The sequence below is a fragment of the Somniosus microcephalus genome, chromosome 8 (genome assembly GCF_052327205.1).
Source record: "Somniosus microcephalus isolate GS21.2 chromosome 8, FLI_Smic_1.0, whole genome shotgun sequence".
NCBI classification, from domain to species: Eukaryota; Metazoa; Chordata; class Chondrichthyes; order Squaliformes; family Somniosidae; genus Somniosus; species Somniosus microcephalus.
The window spans coordinates 35,988,880-36,012,978 of record NC_140994.1 but is presented as its reverse complement, the minus strand read 5'-3'; the positions used below and the strand labels follow the sequence as shown (position 1 = coordinate 36,012,978).

General features: G+C 39.8%; 1 protein-coding gene across 2 annotated transcripts in view; it reads right to left on the bottom strand.

Moving 5' to 3' along the window:
• Positions 1-8,585: 8,585 nt before the first annotated feature.
• The window catches only part of sec23ip (SEC23 interacting protein), a 124,807-nt gene continuing 109,293 nt past the window's right edge, over positions 8,586-24,099 (bottom strand). The window contains exons 18-19 of one of the 2 annotated variants that reach the window (XM_085994547.1): positions 21,143-21,262; positions 8,586-12,161 (exon numbers count right to left, since the gene is read on the bottom strand). In XM_085994547.1, coding sequence (XP_085850673.1) covers positions 21,181-21,262 — 82 coding nt within the window. In that variant the 3' untranslated portion in view covers positions 8,586-12,161; positions 21,143-21,180. Of the gene's footprint in view, positions 12,162-20,776; positions 20,909-21,142; positions 21,263-24,099 lie in introns of those variants that run through there. The other variant, XM_085994548.1, reaches the window with a different exon arrangement.

The following is a 24,099-nucleotide window of genomic DNA, read 5'->3' as shown; positions in this document are numbered from 1 at the left end:
TAGCCTGGTTCTGCTCCTACTTCTTGTGTTCTAATTCGGTGTTAGATTTCAGGAGATGGTTTTATTCCTGTTCTTGGCTGGGGTGGAGATTGCCTTTACAGAAGGTAAGTACTGTAGAAAATATAGGGACAGAGTGATCTCCTGGAAGAGTTTCGATCGCCTAGATGGGTCGGAGAGGAATTTCCCAGATTTTTTCTCCCAAATTGGCCATTGGGTTTTTTATCTGGTTTTTCGCCTCTCCCGGGAGATCACATGGGTTCGGGTGGGATGGAGAGTGATAGAAGATTTGAGGTTAGGATCAGATCAGCCATGATCTTACTGAATGGTGGAGCAGGCTCGAGGGGCCGATTGGCCTACTCCTGCTCCTATTTCTTATGTTATGTTCTTATGAGACCTCCCCAGGAGACCAATGCAGCCTGGTTGCACATTGCACAGGAGGGCACAAGCAGGGATGTCATCAGGAGGACCAGGCTGCAGTGGCGCAAACCTTTCAATCTCAATAGATCATGAAACGTTACTGCAGTCACTCTCAACCTTGCCACTCATCACATCCCCATCACTCTGCCTTCCCTACCCCTGCGCATCCTTACTCACACCAACTTACCTTACACCTACACCCATCCCTCTCTATCTACATCATCACTTCCCCATCTCACTAGCCACCCCTCACACTCACCCTCATCCTAGTGCAATCATACCAACTAACAACACACTTGCGTGTTTTATGCAATGTTCATGTGAAGTTTCTGTTGATGTGCTGTCAAACATTGAAATCTTTATTTTCAACACTTCGCATTCTTGGACAGCTTTGTGTGCACCTTTGGAAGTGGCTTAGTGAGATGCAGTGAATGGTGAGACATAACGGTACCCCCTGCACAGATGGGGAGTGTGAAAGGAATGGCTTGGGCATTGTGGAGATGCTTTATGGTGTTGGTGTGGGGTGGTGTCAACCTGGCGCATCATGTGGCAGCCAGGATGTACAGCATCAAGTGAAGTAAATCTGGCAATGGTGAGGCCATCCCTAGTGTCCTGGGCAGCAGTGTGGTTGGGTTCTAATGCCCTGTGCAGCATCAGTTGATTGCGGAGAAGGCTGGAGTTGTTGTTGGTGCTGCTGGTGTTGGGGCTGATTGTGGTGGGATTCTGAGGACCAAGGTTAGATAGTTTCAAGGTCACTGGTGCTGATATAATAGATGGCAGGTGAAGTTGAGATGACAGAAGCGATCTGTTAATGGTGAGAGAGGTTGTTCCAATGAGGTGACATTGGATACAGTGTTTAGTCCAAACACTTGCAACCTGCATAAAGCTCAATTTGTCTTCCAAATGCAGTAAGCAACAGCTTCTGAGCTTGGAAAGTGAACAGCTGTGAGATTTTATAGCACATTTGCAGCTGTCAAGTAAAGAGATCATTACATGGTGACACAACTCCCGACCTGATCCCCGAGCAGCGTGGAACCCGTGGGCGACCTTGCAAAATGTCAGAGAATTTTGAGCTCACCTTAATAGGCTGTTAACAAGCTCGTAAATCACCTAAATTGCCTCCCCGCCGCTTGGTGTCGGGTATGTTCGACGCTAACAGACCAGACATCTGGGAAACTAGTGTGGCGGCGGGTTCCTTACCCGGTCAAAAAAGAAATTCTCATCCGACCTGCCACCAAACGCGCCCACTGACCCACTGAAAAATTCCCATTAAATCGAGACTGTCTACCTGTTCCAGAACGTATGACAGTAATTCAAAGACAATGGAGTTCTTCTGCCTTCACCAACACTCCTACTTCAACAAACAGCACCACATGGATTAACTCAGTTTAAAGAGAGTATACTATGTGTTTTTTTTATTGGAAGCTATGATTTTTGTTATTCTCCCCCAAAAATGGTTCTAGTCATTTAAAACTTGTTTTATGGAGACTTGCTATTTTTAAGTGACCATAATTTGACTGCTAGTGAAATTAAGTTACAGCTATAAAATAAGATCCAGTGATCAAATCTCTCTTTAATGCATGTTTTTCAAATTCAGTAAAAAGACTTTTCTCATTACTGAAGACCAAAGCTATCAAAATACAATCCCGTTTTGATATAACAACCAGTAAGTCTGTGACGTTTCTTTGGAAAAGCAGCCCAACAGTGTTTCAGCACATATTTTCCTGGGAAAAGCAACTCCATGTAGCAAGGACATGGGTAGAAAGATATATTTTTTTTTAAAAGGCTCAACCCCCAAGATAAACTTTAGTTTAAATACTGGTTTGAGTGGAAGAAACAGTGTTCTTCACAGCCATGTCTTCGCATGTCTCTCCGAGCTCTTTTACTGTTGTTTAGCATCCGTTTCTCTTCCATGAAGGACCCTGGGTCATTTTCTGCATTTAAAGCATTATATAAATGAAAGTAGTTGCTTGCCTCATCAATTAACATTTACAATCATTATTGCTTTTCTCTTGCACTCTTACAGAATACGAGAGAAAACATTCAAATCATCAGTTAAAAATTCCTGTAGGCTTCTGTAATAGCACCATTTAATTTTATTAACTATTATTACTAAAAGTGATAAATACCTAGCATTTAACAGGCACTAGGAGCTTCACAAGCACATCCAGTCCCTTTAAATAAATGTGGAGTGTTTGCACTTGAGAGGATCTGAAACTAGGGGCCATAAATACAAGATAGTTGCTAATAAATCCAATCGGGAAAGAAGGAGAACTATCTTTACACAGAGTGGTTAGAATGTGGAACTCGCTACCACAGGAAGTGGTTGTGGCAAATAGCTTAAATGCTTTCAAAAGGAAACTAGACGAGTAACAGAGAAAAAGGAATAGAAAGATATGCTGAAATTCTGAGATGAGGTCGATAGAATGGGAGGCGACTCATGTGGAGTACAAACACCAGCATAGACTAGTTGGGCCGAATGGCCTGTTTCTGTGCTGTAGTCTATGTAACTGTAGTCTATGTAACCTTCCTTACCAACCCTCCGTAAACTCCAGCTCATTCAAACTCTGCTGCCTATATCCTCTTGGGCACTTCCAACACCTCAGCCTTCACTGATCTGTATTGGCTCGCCATCCCCCAACACATCTATTACCTTAATAAAAATTTTGCATCTGTGTCCAATTATCCAATGCCTTCCAGCCAGCATCATGGAGATCAACTAATTGAATTTAAAATCCTCTCATCTACAAAATCCCTCTACGACCTCACACTACTATATCTCTACCATCTCTTCCAGCCTTGTGTTCTGTTTGGTTCTCTGAATCTGGCTTCCTGTGTATTCTCCTCTTTCCATATCAGCTCTATCCTTTGGAACTTCATCTCAGAGCCCCTTCGCCTCTTTTGCTGCCTTAAAAACCCTTCTGAAAACCCATCTCTTTGACCGAGCATTCATTCAGTCACTCTTTCCAACTCTCCCAGAAAAGTTGGGCATGCCTTCCTTCCTCTGAAACATATTGGGATGTTTTTGTATGTTAAGGACATTATATAAATTCAAGTTGTTGTAGCCAGCGTAACACTATACTCTCGCAGGTTTTAAATAGTTCTTTTACTGTTTATGAAAGCTTAAATGTTTAAATAAGAATTTTTGTGCTAATTGTATATTGTAATAGTATATGTTCAGGCAATACTTTTAAAAAATAGTTTACTTATCAGAGTTCAGCAGTAACTCATAGAATCATAGAATGGTTACAGCACAGAAGGAGGCCATTTGACCCATCAAGCCGGCTCTCTGCAAGAGCACTTCAGCTAGTCCCACTCACCCACCCTTTCCACGTAGCCCCGCAAATTTTTTTCCTTCAGGTAGCTATCTAATTCCCTTTTGAAAGCCACGATCGAGTCTGCCGCCACCACCCGCTCAGGCAGTGCATTCCAGATCCTAAAGACTCGCTGCATAAAAGTGTTATTCCTGATAGCGTCTTTGGTTCTTCTTCCAATCATCTTAAATCTGTGTCCTCTGGTTCCCGACTCTTCCACCAATGGGAACAGTTGCTCTCTACTCTGTCTAGAGCCCTCATGATTTTGAACACCTCTATCAAATCTCCTCTCAACCTTTTCTGCTCTAAGGAGAACAACCCCAACTTTTCCAGTCTAGCCATGTAACTGAAGTCCCTCATCCCGGTGTAAGATTTTGCAATAACTTACAGCTCCGAAGATTAATTTTTTGATTAAAGAATCCCTGGGTGACATGCCTTTAAAATTCCAGGGATCAAAATGGCCATCAGACCGCATGGCAGAAGACAAAGGACTTGAAAGAGCAGCCTGGGTCTGTGGAAAAAGGTTCCAATCTGCCAAAGGGGAGTTCCCACCTCCCTGCAGAGACAATCGATGTGTTTACAGAAACTGCTACACAAAGGAGTAACCACTTGAGACTGCAGTTTCAGTTGACCACAGGACAATGGCTTTGTTTACACTAGCCTCCAAAGCTGTTTACTCAGCAATCACAGAAATACATATTTTTTTCAAACCAAGACAGCTCCATTCAAACCCATCATTGATGAATGGAAACACATTCAAAGCCAATCACAGACAATTTGAAGAGACATTTATACTGAGAAAAGGAACAGTTTAAAATGAATGGGTTATTCATCCAAACCCATTACTGGACAATGGGGCAGTTGGATCCCTTTTGTTTTAGCCCAGAAACATCCGGATCTGGGCGGGCCCCAAAAGGGGGTATAAAAGATAGCTTCCCAGAAGCGCTCTCTCTCTCTGGCCTTGCCTCCATGTGCCTCTACAGCGTGGGAGCCTGCCTGATGAAGTAGAACACCAGCAGTTTACTTTTAAAACACTGGGGTGTTTCTTACTTCGGGGCAGTGAAGATCTAAGTACGCAGGGCACGGAGCAGGCATTTCCAGTGGTGAACATATATTTTTCTGGCCTTCCACAAGGCAACTTAGGATAGGTATAGGGGTGGGAATTAAAGGGAATTTTGTTAAGAACTGTGATTTTAGTCGATTTTCCCTTGTTGTGTTCATCTCTCCTCCCCTATTTAAGTAAGACAGTGTTGCACTGAGCAGAGGAAGTGCTTCAGTTGGACACTGAGTACTGTATTTAAAACTGTATTAAAAGGGGTGTTGCATCAAGCTGAAGTGCTGTGGTGAACACTATGTAGCTGTTTTAAAGTACTGTATTTAAAACTATTAAAAGGGGTGTTGCACCTAGCAGAGAAGTGCTGTGAACACTGTGTAGCTATTTTTAAAGTAACTGTATTAAAAGGGAGTGTTGCACCAAGCAGAGAAGTGCTGTGGTGAACGCTGTGTTTCGATATTGAAGTATTGTATTTAAGAGTGTTGCGCTAAGCAGAGAAGTGCTCCAGTGAACACTGTACAGCTGTATTAAAGTGCTGTTTTTAAGTAAAAGCCACTAAGCTAAGGTGCTGTAGTGAGCAAGGGGTTTCTACTTTTAAAGTGCTGGATGTAAAATAAAGGAGTGTTGCACTGAGCAGGGAGCGCTCTAGTGGACACTGAGGGTACTGCGTTAAGCAAAATTGCTGTACCAGGCATAAGAGCTCTATTGATTATTTTAAGTTGTTTCTTTCTTTTGTTTTCAATAAATACTGGTCTGTTTTGCACCCAAACCACGAGTCACGTTTTTTTCTGTCTACATCGCTACCAAATAAGTCCGGCGGTCAGAACTCAGGAATAGGGGAGCGCTTCGAAACCGCAAGGGGGTCCCTGGAGCAGCTCAGAGGCTTCTGACTGGCCAGAGACAAATAACCCCAACCCCGCTAACGTGTGCTAATTCCTTACACCTGGAACCATTCTTGTAAATCTTTTCTGCACCTCTCTAAGGCCTTCACATCCTCCCTAAAGTGCAGCGCCCAGAATTGAACACAATACTCCAGTTGAGGCCGAACCAGTGTTTTATATTCATCATAACTTCCTTGCTTTTGTACTCTATGCCTCTATTTATGAAGCCCAGGATCCCGTATGCTTTTTTAACCGCTTTCTTAACCTGCCCTGCCACCTTCAACGATTTGTGCACATATACCCCCAGGTCTCTGTTCGTTTACCCCCTTTAGAATTGTACCTTTTAGTTTATATTGCCTCTCCTCGTTCTTCCTACTAAAATGTATCACTTCGCATTTTTTTGCGTTAAATTTCACCTGCCACATGTCCGCCCATTCTACCAGCCTATGTCCTCTTGAAGTCTATCACTATCCTACTCACTGTTCACTATACTTCCAAGTTTTGTCTCATCTGCAAATTTTGAAATTGTGCCCTGCACACTCAAGTCTAAGTCATGAATACATATCAAGACAGCAGTGCTCAATCCTCATTTAATATAAATATATAGAAAGTAAAAGTAAAATTTGCCTATTTGTATACTTAGAGCAAGAGGTGTAGAGCAATGCAAGAATGTTGACAATAAGTCAGCAATTTTCTGGAATATACATAAAAGATTTAAATTTTACGGTCGCATTAATGAATATTTACCTGAATTTTTTTTAAACGAACAATGATGGAGCGGTAAAGACCCTCTGGTCCATCAAGCCTGTCCCACACAATTGTGATACCTTGTGCATCACAATATATGCTCTCCACCCCACCCACCTGAAACCATGCAATCTCCTGGGAGAGGTGAAAAACCAGATTTTAAAAAACCAGGACAATTTGGGGGGAAAAATCTGAGAAATTCCTCTCCAATCCATCTCGGTGATCGAAACTAGTCCAGGAGATCACTCTGGCCCTGAATTCCCTGCAGTACCTACCTTCTGTAAGAGGTGATCTCCACCCCAGCCAGAAACAAATCCAGCTCTCGCTTGAAGGAATTCAGTGAATCAGCATCCACCGCACGAGACAACAGCCTGTTTCAGAAATCCATGATTCACTGGGAAAAGAACCACCTCCTGAAATCTAACCTAGATCTGGCCTTATACAACTTAAATTTATGACCCCTGGTCCTCCCTAACCTATTTAATTGGAACAAACTGCCAAATGGAACACAATCTATTTCCTTCATTATGTTATCAATCAGGTCACCTCTAAGTCTACGCTTCTCCAAAGTGTAGAGCCCCGACTCTTTTAGTCTATCTTGATATTGAAGATGCTTTAAACTGGGAATTAGTCTGGTGGCCCTCCTCTGCACTCTCTCCAAAGCAGTATCACCCACCATGTGAGGAGACCAAAACTGGACACAGTATTCCAAGTGAGGCCTGACTAAAGTCTTGTACAAGGGCAAAATAGTATGCCTCGTCTTGTACTCAATTGTCCTATGGATACACTCCAACACCCTATTTGGTCTCGCTATCGCTTCACGGCATTGCTCATGTAGCTTTAAAGATATATGCACTAGAATGCCCAAATCTCTTTCTATCTTCACCTTCTTTAATGCTTTTCCCTGAAGGGTGTATGAATGTTGAGCATTTGCCCTGCCCACATGCCTAACACTGCACTTAGCCAGGTTATACACCATTTGCTAGTCATGAGCCAATCTCCCGATACATTAAAATCTGTCTGAAGCAGGCGAGCATCGTCTACAGTCCTAACACTCGCACACATCTTTATATCATCTGCTAACTTGCAGATTGTGCCCCCAATACCTACATCCAGATCGTTAATAAAAATAGTAAAGAGCAATGGTCCCAACACCAATCCCTGCAGGACATCATTGGGGACCGGTCTCCAAACAGATCCAAATCAATCTATAGCTACTTTTTGCCTACGCCCTGCCAGCCAATTCACAATCCAGCTCAATATGTTACCACTAATACCAGAGGTTTTGATCTTATAAAGAAGCCTCCTGTGTGGTACTTTATGAAAAGTTTTTTGGAAGTCTAAGTAGACAATGTCTACTGGGCTTCCCTCATCCACCAACTTCTTCAAAAAAAAAATTAGATTTGTAAGACATGACCTTTTTAGGAAGTTATGTTGGGTGTCCCTAAAATGTGTCTCTCTATCCAAGCATTCATATATTGCATCCCTAATGATTCCCCCTCAAGCATCTTACCCATCACCCACGTCAAACTAAAGTGCCGCTAGTTACCCGGGTCTGACTCGTCACTTTTTTTTTTAAAGATGGAGACTCCATTAGCTTCCTTCCAGTCTACAGGAACCATTTTGAAAAGTCTCTGGTTTTGAACTTATGTTCAGTAAGTTGCTCTTGCATCCATTACGACATTCTCAGCCAGGAAGTGGGTAGCTGACTTCCTTCCAGCCTCCATCAATGTCATCCTTGAATGACTTGTGAAAGCATTCTCCGATTCTTCCTCAGAAGTTGTCGGCGAAGATGCTCCGCTACAACTGGTAATTTTTCTTTAAAATAACTCAGAAGATGGTAGAACTGCACAGCAAGTCAATCAGCCCCCGAATGAGAAAGAAAGCTGAGAAATTTGGGCATGATCCCCGACCATTTCTTTCTCTTCAGATGCCGATTGGCCCGATATGCATTCTCACCATTTCCTATTTGTATTAAAAATTTGAAGTATTTGCATTTTTTCTTCTTATCCATGTAGCCTGGCAAACAAAGTTGAGGCCTACCAATTAATCCAAGAGTACATTGTAGCCCAACAAACTGCAGCACAAGTTACATGTTCAAAATCATTTCAAGTGTGTTTTTTGTAACATTTTTGCAAGTCATTAGCAAACAATGTTCTAAGCACAAAAGGAGGCATCAAAGAATCCATATTTATTTTACAACTGCAATAAATTACATCAGAGGCTGGTTAACAGAAGTTACTGCAGTTTCAATGTTGTTGTTTAGGCAATGGCTGAAGTGGGTGGTACATGAAGGTTTGGTAGCCACAAATAAGTATTTGCACTTTTAATTTTAATATAGGTCAAGATGGGCACACACCACCTTTCTCATGTTCATTTATACTTCAATCCCTATGCACACGACTTCTACAAAGTTGACCATCCTTTCTTGATTTTTTTGGGGGAGGGGCCATTAGAAGGTGCATACAAGGTCTCCTCATCTGCAATACCCATGGCATGTAAATCCATTTCTACTTCATTAGTTACGTTGTGCTTTACATAATGTTGTCAAGAACATTGCATCCATGAAGCTACATAAAGTAATCAGGTAATTTTCATTTCAAGAAAACAAATTAAAAACACTTACTTGAAGTGATGGGCATGAAATTTATGATTAAAAAAAAATAATTGAATTAAGCTGCCCAGTTGGCATTTAACAGTAATGCCTTTGTGAGAGAAAAGATGGCGAGACAAATGTGAGAGGAATGGGTTTGAAGGCAGTTTTTAAAAAGAATCTGAATACAAACACATGAATCTATGCAACAAGAAGTGGCCAGTTGTGTTGAGCAATTAAGTTACAGTAGGCTGAAGATTACATCCAAATACAGGTTTTTTTTGTTGCGGGGGGGGGGGGGGGGGGTTATTGATTTGATTCTTCAGTGCTGGTGTACTAGAATGAAGACTATAAACCCAAAGATACAAGCAGAGATGGTGGAATTTTACATTCCAATAGCTACTCTAGAAATCAGAAGAAAAGCTCATCTGTAGCAAATATTCACATTCAGGCTCAAAATATAGCAACACAGCACAAACAATGACAAAATACAATTGGTGTGAGACTAAGAGCAGTCCTAATTTTTTAGCCCATTTTTTCCCCCCCTCCAAAGCTCCCAGTAAAGAATGTGGAATTTTCCTGCAGAAATACAGGAAAATGTTTGAACTCCCTCTAGCTCGGGAGCTGGCAATCATAATAGCTCGATAAGCAAAATGCATGACCTGAATACCAAACATGGAAAAGAAATCTACACTGGAGTGCGACTAAGCCTCGATATGTCAAACTCTAAATCAAGGCTGTTCTATCATTATGACACCAGTCAAAGGATTATCCAAGCTCCAAAATATGGTGATAGCTGTCATTTATTCTTCCAGCGACATTTATTCTTCCAGGTTGAAGAGTGCAACTGGACTCTTAGCATTGAATTAGGAATTATAATGAGTTCAACAGTAAATACTGAGAAAATAATTAGTTTCTACAATGACTACAGATGGTGAACATTTAAATTTACTTAATGCTAATCGGAGACAAGAAAATCTTTGATGGGATTTATTTCCAATTTGGCCAAAACTAGAAATGCTCTTCCCGTTATATGAGAATCTCATTATTTAAGCAGATTGCTACCTTTTAGGTGAGGCAGTCTTCATTCTTCAACTGAGGTTTTGTTCTATATAACAAAAACACCAGGTGCATCACAAGGATATCTTGAAAAAATGTTTCCGCAGAAATGATGCAGTTCTTATTTCCCCATTACTTGGCACCATCGCTTCTTTTAACCACAAGTGGCAAAGCAGCATAAGTGAAGCGGAGAAACGTCAGGGTCCAAGTATCCTGAATACAAGAATTTACTGCTTTACTGACTTCCTCCTTTTTTCTTAAAAAAGATCCACTATTGACAAAGAATGTTAAAAAACTCAACAGTTATACCAACTGTATACCATGTTTAACCGTGAACTTTAACTTGCAAGTTGTGACAAATGCAACATAATTATATGTACATTCACAAAACCCAAACACTAAATATCCAGATACCTGCCTCTGGGGTTTAGGTCCAGGAGAGAGAAGTGAAATGTGCAGGAAAATATACAAGTGCGGTGCCAAAATAAGGGGGTGTTGTTTGCATCCTTGTGTAGAACCATATTTTGTTTCCCAAGACCTTTTGGAAAATGTACCAACTTGAAATGAATTAACATAAAGTGAAGCTGTATCTAACAGAACACATCAGAAGCACCGTGCTTGATTGTCTGAAGAAAGGTTTACCTACAATTCTCCAGTGTTTGGCAAAAAACTACATTCAAAATTTTGAGGTCATCTGGACACAATACTTTATAAGGGCTTCATTACACTAGCAGCAAATGACTAACACAGACAAAGAGAGGGAACTTAGGATGGTCAAGTTGGGGCATGGCTGGGAAGCGAAGAAAGGGATGACTGAAAGGTTCCTTAATGAGCCTGGTATTTATTTGAATTCGCAGTTGATTGGCTATATTACCCATACTATAAAGGAAAACAACTGCTAGCTACCGTAACCATATAATAACAAGGAGTAGCACATTCTGTCTGCTCAGGTCTAATAAATAACAAAATTCTAGCAGTGATTTTCATAGCATCGACCACAATATATGTTCTTGATTTCATTATAATTGGGTGCATTTGGTTTCATTGGTAAAACCCCATTTTGCCACTGGTCTGATTGAACAGTACTCAAGCTGAAAAAAAAAACCAAAATCACATATGGCAGCATCAGCAGCACAGTTTGAAGGAGCTATTCATTTGAATTTTATGGAAGATGGAAATCGAGCATAAGTCCACTGCAACCTGTAAAGTTTCTGTGGTGGGGACGAAACTGTACACTTCAGTCTGACACATTGCTGTAATTATGCAGTGACATATAGTATACTGTATTCCAAAAAACCCTTAATGGCCACGATATTGAGGAGCATCAGAAAAAAGGGAACTGAATTTTTCTTGGGAGGGCATGGGGATCCAATGTACACTATAGTTTAACGAGAAGTAAATTAATTTCATAGTGAGAGATTTCATTCTTGCAGTTAAGGAGTGCAGTACATACAAGTCATGTCTCTTGAATTCAGTGAGAAATCAATTTGGACATTATAATATTTACTATGTATATAAGCCAGAAAACAATGAATATCAACTAAAATATTTTGCAAGTTAACAAATGAAATATATTTTTTAAAATACATTACATTTGGCAGGAGCATGGGTGGCCTAATTCAAGATGCACCCTTGTAAACCCTAATCATTCACTTGTCTGAAGCAAGCCACTGCAGATTAAGTGAATGAACCTCTACAGTGGATGGAATGAGTTAACAGGGACAAGAGAGAATAATGCGCATTTTCATCAGCTCCACCAGGCAAGCAAGTATCCTGAAAACAATGTACAAGTGATCTCAGGTGGCTAGTGAATAGCTTAGTTAGCAAATAAATCAGAATAGAAGCTTTCTCAAAGGATCAGTTGCACTGCCTCATTAACAACACAAGACACTTCTGAACTGGTGACAATCAAGTGAAGTTATATTTTTCCAAAGTAAGAAATTTTTCTTTAGAGTCAGTTGTTTGTATTGTAGAATAATTGCAGACTGCATAAATACTGTTGTCCCGATAGGAAGATAAAAGATACAACTACTGATCTCAGTCCAGGGTCTAAAAATCACATTGTGTTCAGCAGAGCTGATGGTGTATCAGATGACCTGCCAAAAAAAACAGCAGTTAAAAACATTCAGCTTGTAACCCAAAGCAGTGCTCTCGTTAATGTATTACACCGAGTAGGAATGGTGCAGGCGCAGCCAACCGAGCAGATTAAAATAATTCGTACTTTACACAGTACTGGTGATCTAATGCAATCACTAATAGATAGCTTTACAATTACTGTACACAATTTATGTTATTACAGATTGTTATTTTTTTGTAACAAATCACAGTCTGTGATGAAACATCACAAAGGAACAGCAAACACACAGGGCAATGGCACTCTTACATTAAAATCAGCATCAGCTCCAGATATGAAGGATGCAAGAGTCCTGGAGTCGATAATTCTAATCATACCTAAATGAGTTTTAAATTGTAAATGATAGTCAACATTACTTTAAACTGCCCAGTTGTCTGCAGCCAACAATGTTAAAATTATCAAAGCAGCACTGCAAGAATCCTTTGTAGCTACACAACTGGAGGATGATTTCTAAGTTGCAATAATGTTTCTGAAGACATCTGGGAACAGTTCTGTGCGTATACAATGAAAGTACCAATTAATTCCTTAAAAATTGAGGAATGCAATTAAACAGGGTCACATTGCAATTCCCCAACAGTTAACCAACCTGTGCACAGGTTGTCTACAAGGATGAGTTTAGCAGACAGACAGCAATATTGCCACTTCCTCCTACCGTGGCTTCTATCATGCTTTCAGATGAGGAGGCTTGGGCAAACAGGAACAGGGCTCACAAATAATGACTATTCAAGGGACTGTTCTAGAATCTAGGGAGTTCTGGAAGGTCAATTCCAGTGCATCCACTATCTCTGCAGCTACCTCTTTTAAAACCCTAGGATGCAGGTCGTCAGGTCCAGGGGATTTGTCGCCATTTAGTCCCATTAATTTCTCCAGCACTATGTCTTTACTTATACTGATTTCTTTAAGTTCCTCATTCTCTCTAGACCCTTGGTTCCCCAATATTTCTGGAATGTTTTTCGTCTTTACTGTGAAGACAGATACAAAGCATTTGTTTAATGTCTCTGCCATTTCCTTATTCCCCATTATAATTTCTCCTGTCTCTGCCTCTAATGGGCCCGTGTTTACTTTCACTAAGCTCTTCCTATTTACATACCTATAGAAACATTTACAATCTGTTTTAATGTCTCTTGCTAATTTACTCATTCTTTTTTCTCTTTCCTTATCAATTTCTTGGTCATCCTTTGCTGAATTCTAAAATCCTCCCAATCCTCAGGCTTACTACTCTTTTTTGGCAACATTATAAGCCTCATCCTTTGATCTAATACTATCTTTATCTTCTCTTGTTAGCCACTGTTGGACCACTTTTCCTGTGGGGTTTTTGTGTCTTAAAGGAATGTATATTTGTTGTAAATTAAGTATTAATTCTTTAAATGCTAGCCATTGTTCGTCTATCGTCATACCTTTTAATGTAATTTCCCAATCTACCTTAGCCAACTCGCCCCTCATACCTACGTAGTTTGCTAGACCCTAGTTTCGGATTTAACTAAATCACTTTCAAACTCAATATAAAATTCTATCATTTTATGGTCACTCTTCTCTAAAGGCCCCTTTACAAGGCTATTAATTAACCCTGTCTCATTGCACAATACTAGATCTAAAATAGCCTGTTCCCTAGTTGGTTCCTCAACATCCTGATCTAGAAAACTATCTTGTATACGTTCCATGAATTCGTCCTCCACACTATTACTGCAAATTTGGTTTGCCCAGTCTATATGCAGATTAAAGTCCCCCATGATCACTGTATTCCCCTTGTTACATGCACCTCTAATTTATACTCTGCCCTACATTACAACTACTGTTTGGGGGCCTATAAACAATTCCCACCAATGTTTTCTGCCCCTTGCTGTTCCTTAGCTCCACCCAAACTGATTCCACTTCTTGATTTTCAGAGTTAAGATCCTTTCTCTCTACTGTCTTTATCCCATCTTTTATTATCAGGGCTACCCCTCCTCCTTTTCCATTTTGCCTCTCTCTTCTAAAAGTTAAGTATCCTGGAATATTTAGTTCCCAACCTTGGTCACTTTGCAAACACATCTCCGTAATGGCTATTAGATCAAACCTATTCATTTATAGCTGCGCTATTAATTCATCGGTTTTGTTGTGAATGCTTCGCGCAGATATAGTGCCCTTAACTTTGACTTTTTTGGGTTTTTCCCTGATGTCACCGTAGTCACTGATGCCCTATTAACTTTGTTGCTCTCTCTGTCCCTTCCTGACCCAGTCTGCTTATTTTTACCCAAAACCGTACTCTGTTCTAGAGCCTTGACATTTCTCTTGCTGCTTTTAAATTAACTCTTTCCTGAATCCTCCCACCCGCCCTTCATTAGTTTATCCTTCATCTGTCTACTGGCCGAGTTATTCGATTCGCCAGGACACTGATCCCAGCTCGGTTTAAGTGGAGCCCATCCCAACAAACAGCTCCCTCTTTGCCCAATACTGGTGCCAGTGCCCCATGAACTGAAACCCGTTCCTCCCACACCATTGTTTGAGGCCCGCGATGAGATATCCTTAACCCTGGGACTGGGCAGGCGACACAACCTTCGGAACTCATGGTAGCAGTTGTTGAAGCATAAAATTACTTAAATAAAAAAAAAAAATCATTTATATAGCACCTTTCACAACCTCAAGATGTCCCAAAGCACTTTACAGCCAAAAGTACTTTTTGAAGTGTAGTCACTGTTGTAATGTAGGAATATTATAACCCACAGCCAGGTCGTCATATAATATCTACATCGACTTGTCAAAATATATCAACTTTTTAAAGGTCTGTGACTAAAATAGTTTCATTATTAAATCTATACAATATCAATATTTCAAACACACGGCCCAATTAATTAGAGTTCTGGAACACTAATCGGAACTTCATTTATTCTGTCTGCAATGGTCAGTTAGGGAAGGTAAAACCATCAATTAAAATACATGAATGAAATGAACTGAACTTTCCTTTTACCAAAGATCGTCAATACCTGTTTAGGTGTCAGCTTTGGCGCAGTGGCAGTACCCTTGCCTTGGAGTCAGAAGGTCATGGGTTTAAGCTCCACTCCAGAAACTTGAGCACAAAATCTAGGCTGACACTCCAATGCAGTACTCAGGCGGTGCTGTCTTTCAGATGAAACTTTAAATCGAGCTCCTGTCTGCCCTTTCAAGTCGACGTTAAGAACCTATGGTATTATTTGAAGAGCAGCAGGGGAATTTCTCCTGTTGTCCTGGTCAAATATTTATCCACCAACCAACATCAATCACCAAATTATCTGGTCAGTTATCTCATTGCTGTTTGTGGAACTTTGCTGTATGCAAATTGGCTGTTGCATTTCCTTACATTACAACAGTGACTGCACTTCAAAAGTACCTCATTGGCTGTGGTATTTTGGGATGTCCTCAGGTCATGAAAAGCACTATATGAATGCAAATGCTTTTTATCTTGAATACAAATTTACATAACAGAAAACTAGTTCTATCAAAGCAAAATCATTTGATTACTCTTCAGTCAAGCATTTGTTTCAGGATATTTCAAAGCCTTCCGCTGTTCCTTACTGTATATTTATTTTCTGAAATAGTGGATATTAGAGTATAATTCAGAGACAAGTACTGAAGAGAGAGAGCATTCGGTCTAGCTAGCTCAACCTTTCTTAAAAACCTACAATTCCCCATATCACAGCACAAAACCACCTCTTGAAAGACACCACAGTTTTTGCTTCCAGTGTCCCACCTAGATGATGATTCCAGGTATTAATCACACTGAAGAAATGCTTTCTGATCTTGTCCACATTCCTCTCCCTGCCCCTGCCCCCCACCCCCCCCCCCCAAACCTACAATTGTGTTTAAACTGTGTTCTGGGTTAAACTTCACTATTCCAATTAGTATCTTGTATACCTTTATAAGGTTCCCTGCCTTTCTTCATATTGTTTCCAGGACTTGGATGTTTCCCATGTGCCTTTGTGACCAGAACAGAAGCTGGTACTTTAGGTACAGCCAGACCAGAGCACTGGACAGCTTCAGCATGATGGCCTCAGCTTTAAACTCTGTAGCTCTGGCATTTTGTTTGCTTTATTAAAGCGCTGATCTGCAATGATTGGATTTGACAACATTCAAGAGCACTTATTCAGGATCTTAGATTGGCCCATCCACTATGTCAACATTGATAAAATGTTAGATCAGGAATAGAACTCAAATTAATGAGCGAATATTAGGAATATTTCCACTGTTAAAAATAGTGTCAATCTGGAAATGTAGCACACAAAGTACAGTAATGTATTATAAGAACATAAGAAGTAGGAGCAGGAGTAGGCCATACGGCCCCTCGGGCCTGCTCCGCCATTCAATAGGATCATGGCTGATCCGAATCTAGACTCACGTCCACTTCCCTGCCCTCTCCCCGTAACCCCTAATTCCCTTATCTGTTAGGAAACTGTCTATCTCCATTTTAAATTTATTTAATGTTGCAGCTTCCACAGCTCTCTGGGGTAGCAAATTCCATAGATTTACTACCCTCTGAGTGAAGTTTCTCCTCATCTCAGTTTTGAAACAGCAGCCCCTTATTCTTAGATTATGCCCCCTAGTTCTAGTCTCACCCATCAGTGGAAACATCCTCCCCGCATCCACCCGATCAAGCCCCCTCACAATCTTATATGTTTCGATAAGGTCGCCTCTCATTCTTCTGAACTCCAATGAGTAGAGTCCCAACCTACTCAACCTTTCCTCATACGTCAACCCCCTCATCTCCGGAATCAACCGAGTGAACCTTCTCTGAACCGCCTCGAGAGCAAGTATATCTTTTCTTAAATATGGAAACCAAAACTGCACGCAGTATTCCAGGTGTGGCCTCACCAATACCCTGTATAACTGCAGCAAGACTTCCCTGTTTTTATACTCCATCCCCCTTGCAATAAAAGCCAAGATTCCATTGGCCTTCCTGATCACCTGCTGCACCTGCATACTAACTTTTTGTGTTTCATGCACCAGGACCCCCAGATCCCTTTGTACTGTAGCACTTTGCAGTTTCTCTCCATTTAGATAATAACTTGCTCTTTGATTTTTTCTGCCAAAGTGCATAACCTCACACTTTCCAACATTATATTGCATCTGCCAAATCTCTGCCCACTCACTTAACCTGTCTATGTCCTTTTGCAGGTTTTTTATGTCCTCCTCACTCATTGCTTTCCCTCCCATCTTTGTATCATCAGCAAACTTGGATATGTTGCACTTGGTCCCTTCCTCCAAATCGTTAATATAGATTGTAAAGAGTTGGGGTCCCAGCACTGACCCCTGCGGAACACCACTAGTTACTGATTGCCAGCCCAAGAATGAACCATTTATCCCAACTCTTTGTTTTCTGTTAGATAGCCAATCTTCCACCCATGCCAGTATATTACCCCCAATCCCGTGATTTCTTATCTTGATCAGTAATCTTTTGTGTGGAACCTTGTCAAATGCCTTTTGGAAGTCCAAATATACTACATCCACTGGTTCCCCTTTATCCACCCTGTATGTTACATCTTCAAAGAATTCGAGCAAATTTGTCAAACATGACTTCCCCTTCATAAAACCATGCTGACTCTGTCCTATTAAATTATGTTTATCCAAATGCTCTGTTACTGTTTCCTTAATAATGGACTCCAACATTTTACCAACCACAGATGTTAGGCTAACTGGTCTATAGTTTCCAGCTTTTTGTCTACTTCCCTTCTTAAATAAGGGTGTTACATTAGCAGTTTTCCAATCTGCCGGGACCTTTCCTGAGTCCAGGGAGTTCTGGAAAATGATCACCAATGCATCCACAATCCCTACCGCCACTTCTCTCAAGACCCTAGGATGTAGGCCATCAGGTCCGGGGGATTTATCCGCTTTAAGTCCCATTATTTTACTGAGTACCATCTCCTTAGTGATTTTAATCGTCTTTAGCTCCTCCCCCCCCATTGCCCCCTGTTTGTCCAGTGTTGGGATATTTTTAGTGTCCTCTACTGTAAAGACTGATACAAAATATTTGTTCAGCGTCTTTGCCATCTCCATGTTCCCCACCACTAGTTTCCCGGTCCCATCCTCTAAGGGACCAACGTTCACTTTAGCCACCCTTTTTCTTTTCATATAGCTGTAGAAACTCTTGCTATCTGTTTTTATATTTTTTGCTAGTTTACTTTCATAATCTATCTTCCCTTTAAAATATTAACAAATTGTTCTTCAAAAAATAATTGCCTCCAGAGTCCAAAACAAAACCAAGAAGTTTATTTCAGTATCAGCAGTCTGAGTTTTAATAATCTCTGCTAAATGTTGATATTTAATCTCTTTCCTTATGTCTTCTCAAGGAATGGATGCCTAGCTTCATAACGAACACTTACACCACCCTTTCCTCGTTATAAAGCACTACACCAACTTTCCATAACAAACTATTGCCTGCATCCTTGGTCAAACAACATCTTCCATCCATAACCAGTAGCCTTATCAATCAGTCTCCCAAGGAATTTATTAGGGCATTTTAGTCTGGCATCATTTACAAATAAGCAACAACCTGAGATTTGTGATATTGTTTCTGATACTATTTTACATTTTAAAGCTTTCATGGTTGTTGTACTGGTGGGCCATATATTAGCACTGAAAAGTAATGCATTATTAAATTGAGACGGTTTTAAACTAGCATTAAAACTGACCAATTATTCAAAATTATATTTTCAAGAAAGCATGACAGGCCAGAGTCTTGACAAAACAGTCCATTTATACTGTTCAAACTTCCTCAAATTTGGATACATATTTGTCTGGTTTTCTTCAGTTCTGTCCCTTGTATTGCATCCCACAATTAGTTTGATCAGTAGAAACTTCAATTGGTCTCCATTCTCCCAGTGTGCTGATCTCATCTTTATTTCCAACCCTGAAAAACTGTTTGATAATAACATCCATCACCCACTCTAAAGCCATAAATTCTGAATAATTGCAATGAGAATTTAAGCCTCTAGCTGAGGCAGACATAACCCCCAGTTTCTGTTTCTTGAATATAATACTGTCTGTGATGTCATGTGGTAGATAATAGACATTTTTGATATTCCTGTGTAACTCATATAGCACAGTGAAACTTTAATAAGAATTACATATAAATAGCGTTGGGGCAATACAAGTTTTGAGTCATTCTACCTTCTGCAATAGCTTTAGAGATGCCCTTTCTAATTTATGGAGCCAAGCTTCCAATTTCTTATTCCACTGATCTGCCTTTAATTCCATACATGGATCAATTCTAGCCCCCAAATAATGCTCTGCATTTGCGCGAGTTATATTATACTGCCCTTTATTTAGGGACCAACTTGCCTTATTCATATGTATCAAATTAAATCTGTGGTCTTTTTGATATTGATTTCCAGAATTATTTTAGTGCTAAAAGATTGCAATATCTTTAAGATGTTGGTCATATCTGAATGTGTGCCACACACATCAGCAAAATGAGGGCAGTAACCTTGACTTTTGGTTCCAGTCAATTTAATCAAAAAACCTAAAACATTATTTTTGAAGTTACAAAATAGGGAATCAAGAACGATGTTAAACAACATAGGGAAAGGAGGGTCTCCCTGTTTAACATCCTTCTTAATTTAATTTGGGTTCATTTAAGATGTTCCTATCTCAATAACTGTTATTGTATCAGAATACAGGTTATGGACCAAGGTTATAAAATCATTCAAGATTCCCATCCTTTCTAATGATTATCAATCTGTGGCCCAATGTGTTGTAAGCTTTTTCCAAATCTACAAAAATCACCACCAGTTAATTTGATTTCTTCCCACTCCATTATGATATACTGCAAAGTAGCAAGATTTTCATTACAACCTGGGGTCGCCACAATAAATCAGTTTTGTCTCTAGTTCAGACACACGGTGATGGCCAGATATTCGCACTTCCTTCTGTCTTATCAATGATGTTTAAATGTCCAATTTAGTTATTCCAGCAAAGATCTGGATGTTACATGTGTTAGTCGTGGTCTACAGTTTACAGCAGAACTGTCTTTTTAAAAATTAGACCAAACTAAGTAGATAATTAACTTCTGAGGGAGCTCCCATCAATTGTCCTACTGACGTTTTCCAATTTTTTTTAATATTTGGATCTTCTTAATGTGCTCTTATCTACATGTTTACACACACCCACTTTATCGGCCTGCTTTGATCTTCTTCAGCTTCTCAATGTAAAACTTGTCCAGCAAATCACATTAATCGGCCCAAAAGATATTCCATACATCTCCCACAAGACTGATTCCGACAGCTTTCCCTTGCCACTCAAAGATTACATCTTCCGCATTCATAAGGAGTTATGCATTTCCCTGAACTCAAGTTACTTCTGTTAATGCACCTTTATAGCCATCTATATCGACACTGAGATCGGGCTTACAGTGACCCTTACCAAAGCCTTTTCAAATTTGATATCTGTTTCTTCATTCCTGACAGTGATTGTAACAGCCTTAACTGGAGATGACCATCTTTTTTATTGGGCTTTGAGGTTTTTCATTTATCTGATACCCAACTGTTTGTCTTGGTGTCCAACTAATTTGTTCAATGTAAGCACATTCATATTTTGTGTACTTGAAAATAATCTTTCCAACCAACCTCCAAATCAAATTGGCCCTGAACTTCTTAGGCGCTGCTTTTTCAATTCTCTTCTCATTACAAAGGCCAAATCCAATTTTAGTGGAAAAGGCCTCCCAACTTGACAGGGACGGCTTCAGTCAATCCACCTGTGGATCTAGATATCCATTTAGAATAGTAACAAACTACAGATTATCACCTATTTCACGAGTTTAATTCAGAAAATGCTGTACATTTTACTGGTTAAACAAATTTTAATACAGCAAAATTGCATACAGAAATAAAATCTAAGTCATTGACACCCAGGAATTATTTGGCTCAAATTCAAATATTGAGTTAGACCATCAAAAGAAAGTATTAAAAACAGATTAAAAAAAGAAGCAAAGCTTACCAATATTGCTGAGGTAAATACAGCACAGCCTATGGCCATCAATGCTGTGGCTGTTCAGGGCTGATGCCCATCGATTTGTAAATCTCTTTAAGAAACAGCAAAGCAGTGTCTTCTGAGTCCCTATAGAAATTAATGATAAGTTAGCAGCGAGTAAGAGTATTTGACAAAGGTAAATAACGTGCTTAGTAATTCACAAGAGTGCATTTTAACATAAGCCAGTGGTAGCGTTTCCATGGTAATATGGCCTCATTTTTCTGGTCATTGTGTAATATTATTCATTTTTATGAACATCATTGAAGGTAATCATTTGAATATCAAGAACAATTTAGGCACCTGTGGGGTTGGCATGTTCATGGAAAGATACTTAAGCACAATTCACTGCTCGAAGGACAGGGGAGGAGAGAGAAGAAAAAAAACTTGCGAATGTTTGTGTGCATCAGGGTGAAGGATGGAGAACGCAAAACATTTTTACTTTGGATACCTAAACAAAGCACCACGCAACAGGAAAAGAAAAGCTCTCTGTACTCTATTGCAACAATTTGTCTTGATGCATAAAGCACTTCCGATTGTGGCCAATCACTTTTTCTATCTTACTTGATGCAATCCTTGTGGCCTTTCTGAAATTTACAGTTCAGTATCAATTTGTACTGTAGGGCAATTCCCACCAACTCAGAGGGGCCTTCCAACTGCAGCACGCAAATGTTCACGCCAGCAGTCTCTGCCGGATTAAAACAAAGCTCCTCGAGATAAAGGAACAGTATGCTAACTTAATACATCATATAGTCCTGAAATTTGGCATCATTTAATAATCCCATGCAGTCAATGTACAGTACTGTAGTATAAACTACTGTGAAAAATCAAAGTTTCAAAAAAAGTAAAAGATACGCACATTACAGCCACAATGTCGCATTTTAAAAGATATGTAACTTTAATTTACTGCCCCCTCAGCTGCTGTCACCCATCATTGCATTTCTTCCTTCCAGAGAAGGCGAGGGAGAGGGAGACAGGGGCTAGGGTCATACATTTCAGCAGGGCCATGGGCAATGCCACACCATACTGTGTTTTGCTTAAAGCCAGTATAATCCTGCAGGGTAAAATATGTTTCACAACTTCTCTTGTACCCTTTCAACCGAACTATGGAAATGTAATGTTCTTTTACAGGAGTTAATGACTTGACTAAAAATGGGTAAACACACTTAAGGCAAAACATTCTATTATGAAAATTAGTATTCACACCAGGTTCACCTGGTTTGGAGTTCAAAGGCACTTCTTCACTAGTGCAATCTAATGAGAGCTGATTATTAACACAATCCACTGCTTACTAATTCAAATGGGTAGCTAGTTTTATATTTCATTTGTCCTCCTAAGCCAAGCACCGTCATTAAACAGATGCATTTTGCAACTGGGCTTAAATGGCACAAAACAGCAGCATAACAATCAATTCATGTATAACCTCATCTCAATGGCATCAGTCAATGTCTCCCCCCCTCCCACAGCTCTGCATTTGGTAACCACAAATATCTGCAAACTCCTAATTCTGAATGTTAACATTCAATTAAAGATATACATGGAAGCAAGAAACATCTATCTATACACAGTAATGACTGAATAAATTGAAGTTTGTCTGGTTTCGCCTTAATTTTGGTACAGTACTACCATTGTAGATTAAATCAAATATTTAATATATCTATTAAGGAGACACCGATTTTGCTAAAATATTGCTCTATGCCGATATGACACTTCCCACAGTACATAAAGATGCTTTCCCGGCTGATTTAGTCCATCAATTATTTTCACCCACAACTGCTCCACTATGATAGACTAGAATGGTGGGAAGATCTACACGCACAGATAATCCTCTAACACCTTGGTTATGCTACAGCACCTTTTGAAAGGCATGCTCAAATTCAGAGTTTCTCTAATCTACAGCGGCGTTGTTTAGCTGCAGCCTATTTTCCCAAAAGGAGGCAAAAAATGAATAGACACGACATCTAGACCAGAGAAGAAAACCATAAACCGGAAGGAGAATGTTCAAAACTAAAGAAACCGAATTAGGAAAAACAAAGAATAAAAATGCAGGCAGCAAGATTCTAAAACGATGCTACAAGCTCAGTTTACTGACACAAAACCCCTTAAAATTGTACAATTCAAAGTAATCCCTGAATATTATTTCATTCTAGTTACAGTATTGTCAAAAGCTTTCTAAAATTCTGAAGTCTTGAATGGGACATTTGGATAGTTATGTTAGGCTGTCTGCTTTCCTTGTGGATAGGAACAGTTATTTCATCAAACAAAGCTCAAAAAGATGTACCATGACTATGAAAAGCATTTAGCACCAAATCTATTGAGAAAAAAAAATGTAATGTTACATTAATGGGAAAGTTGGTCATTTCATTTATTCATAATAAAACATAGCAGAAACCCTCAGCGCATTTAAAAAGTACTTGGATATGCACTTGAAGTGCCGTAACCTACAAGGCTACGGACCAAGAGCTGACAAGTGGGTTTAGGCTGGATAGCTCTTTTTCGGCTGTCACAGACACAATGGGCCGAATGGCCTTTCTATGATTCTACAATTCTATAACAAGACTTATTGGTTGTTTAATTTAACTAAAGTATTCCTTGTTAGAATTCAAGCTTCTCCAGATTTTTTTTTGCATATCAAACACTCAAGCTCTCTCAGGCAAATCCATACTTCCTATGAACTGAATAGAGACTCTCTAACTAAACCAGAGGTCTCTTCCAGCCTGATGTGGCTTTGAGCTGTTCCAGTATTTATTATGGATGTTTCAGTGCTCCTGTTACAATAACACCGGATCCGAATTGAGCCTAGCTGTATAATCTACTGCCAAGTTCCACAGCCAGGAAAAGAAATCAGGCTGGCCGATACGAAAACTATCAAAAAAATTGCATTTTTCAGGAATCGTGCTCCATCCTCCCCCAACACAGTAAAATCT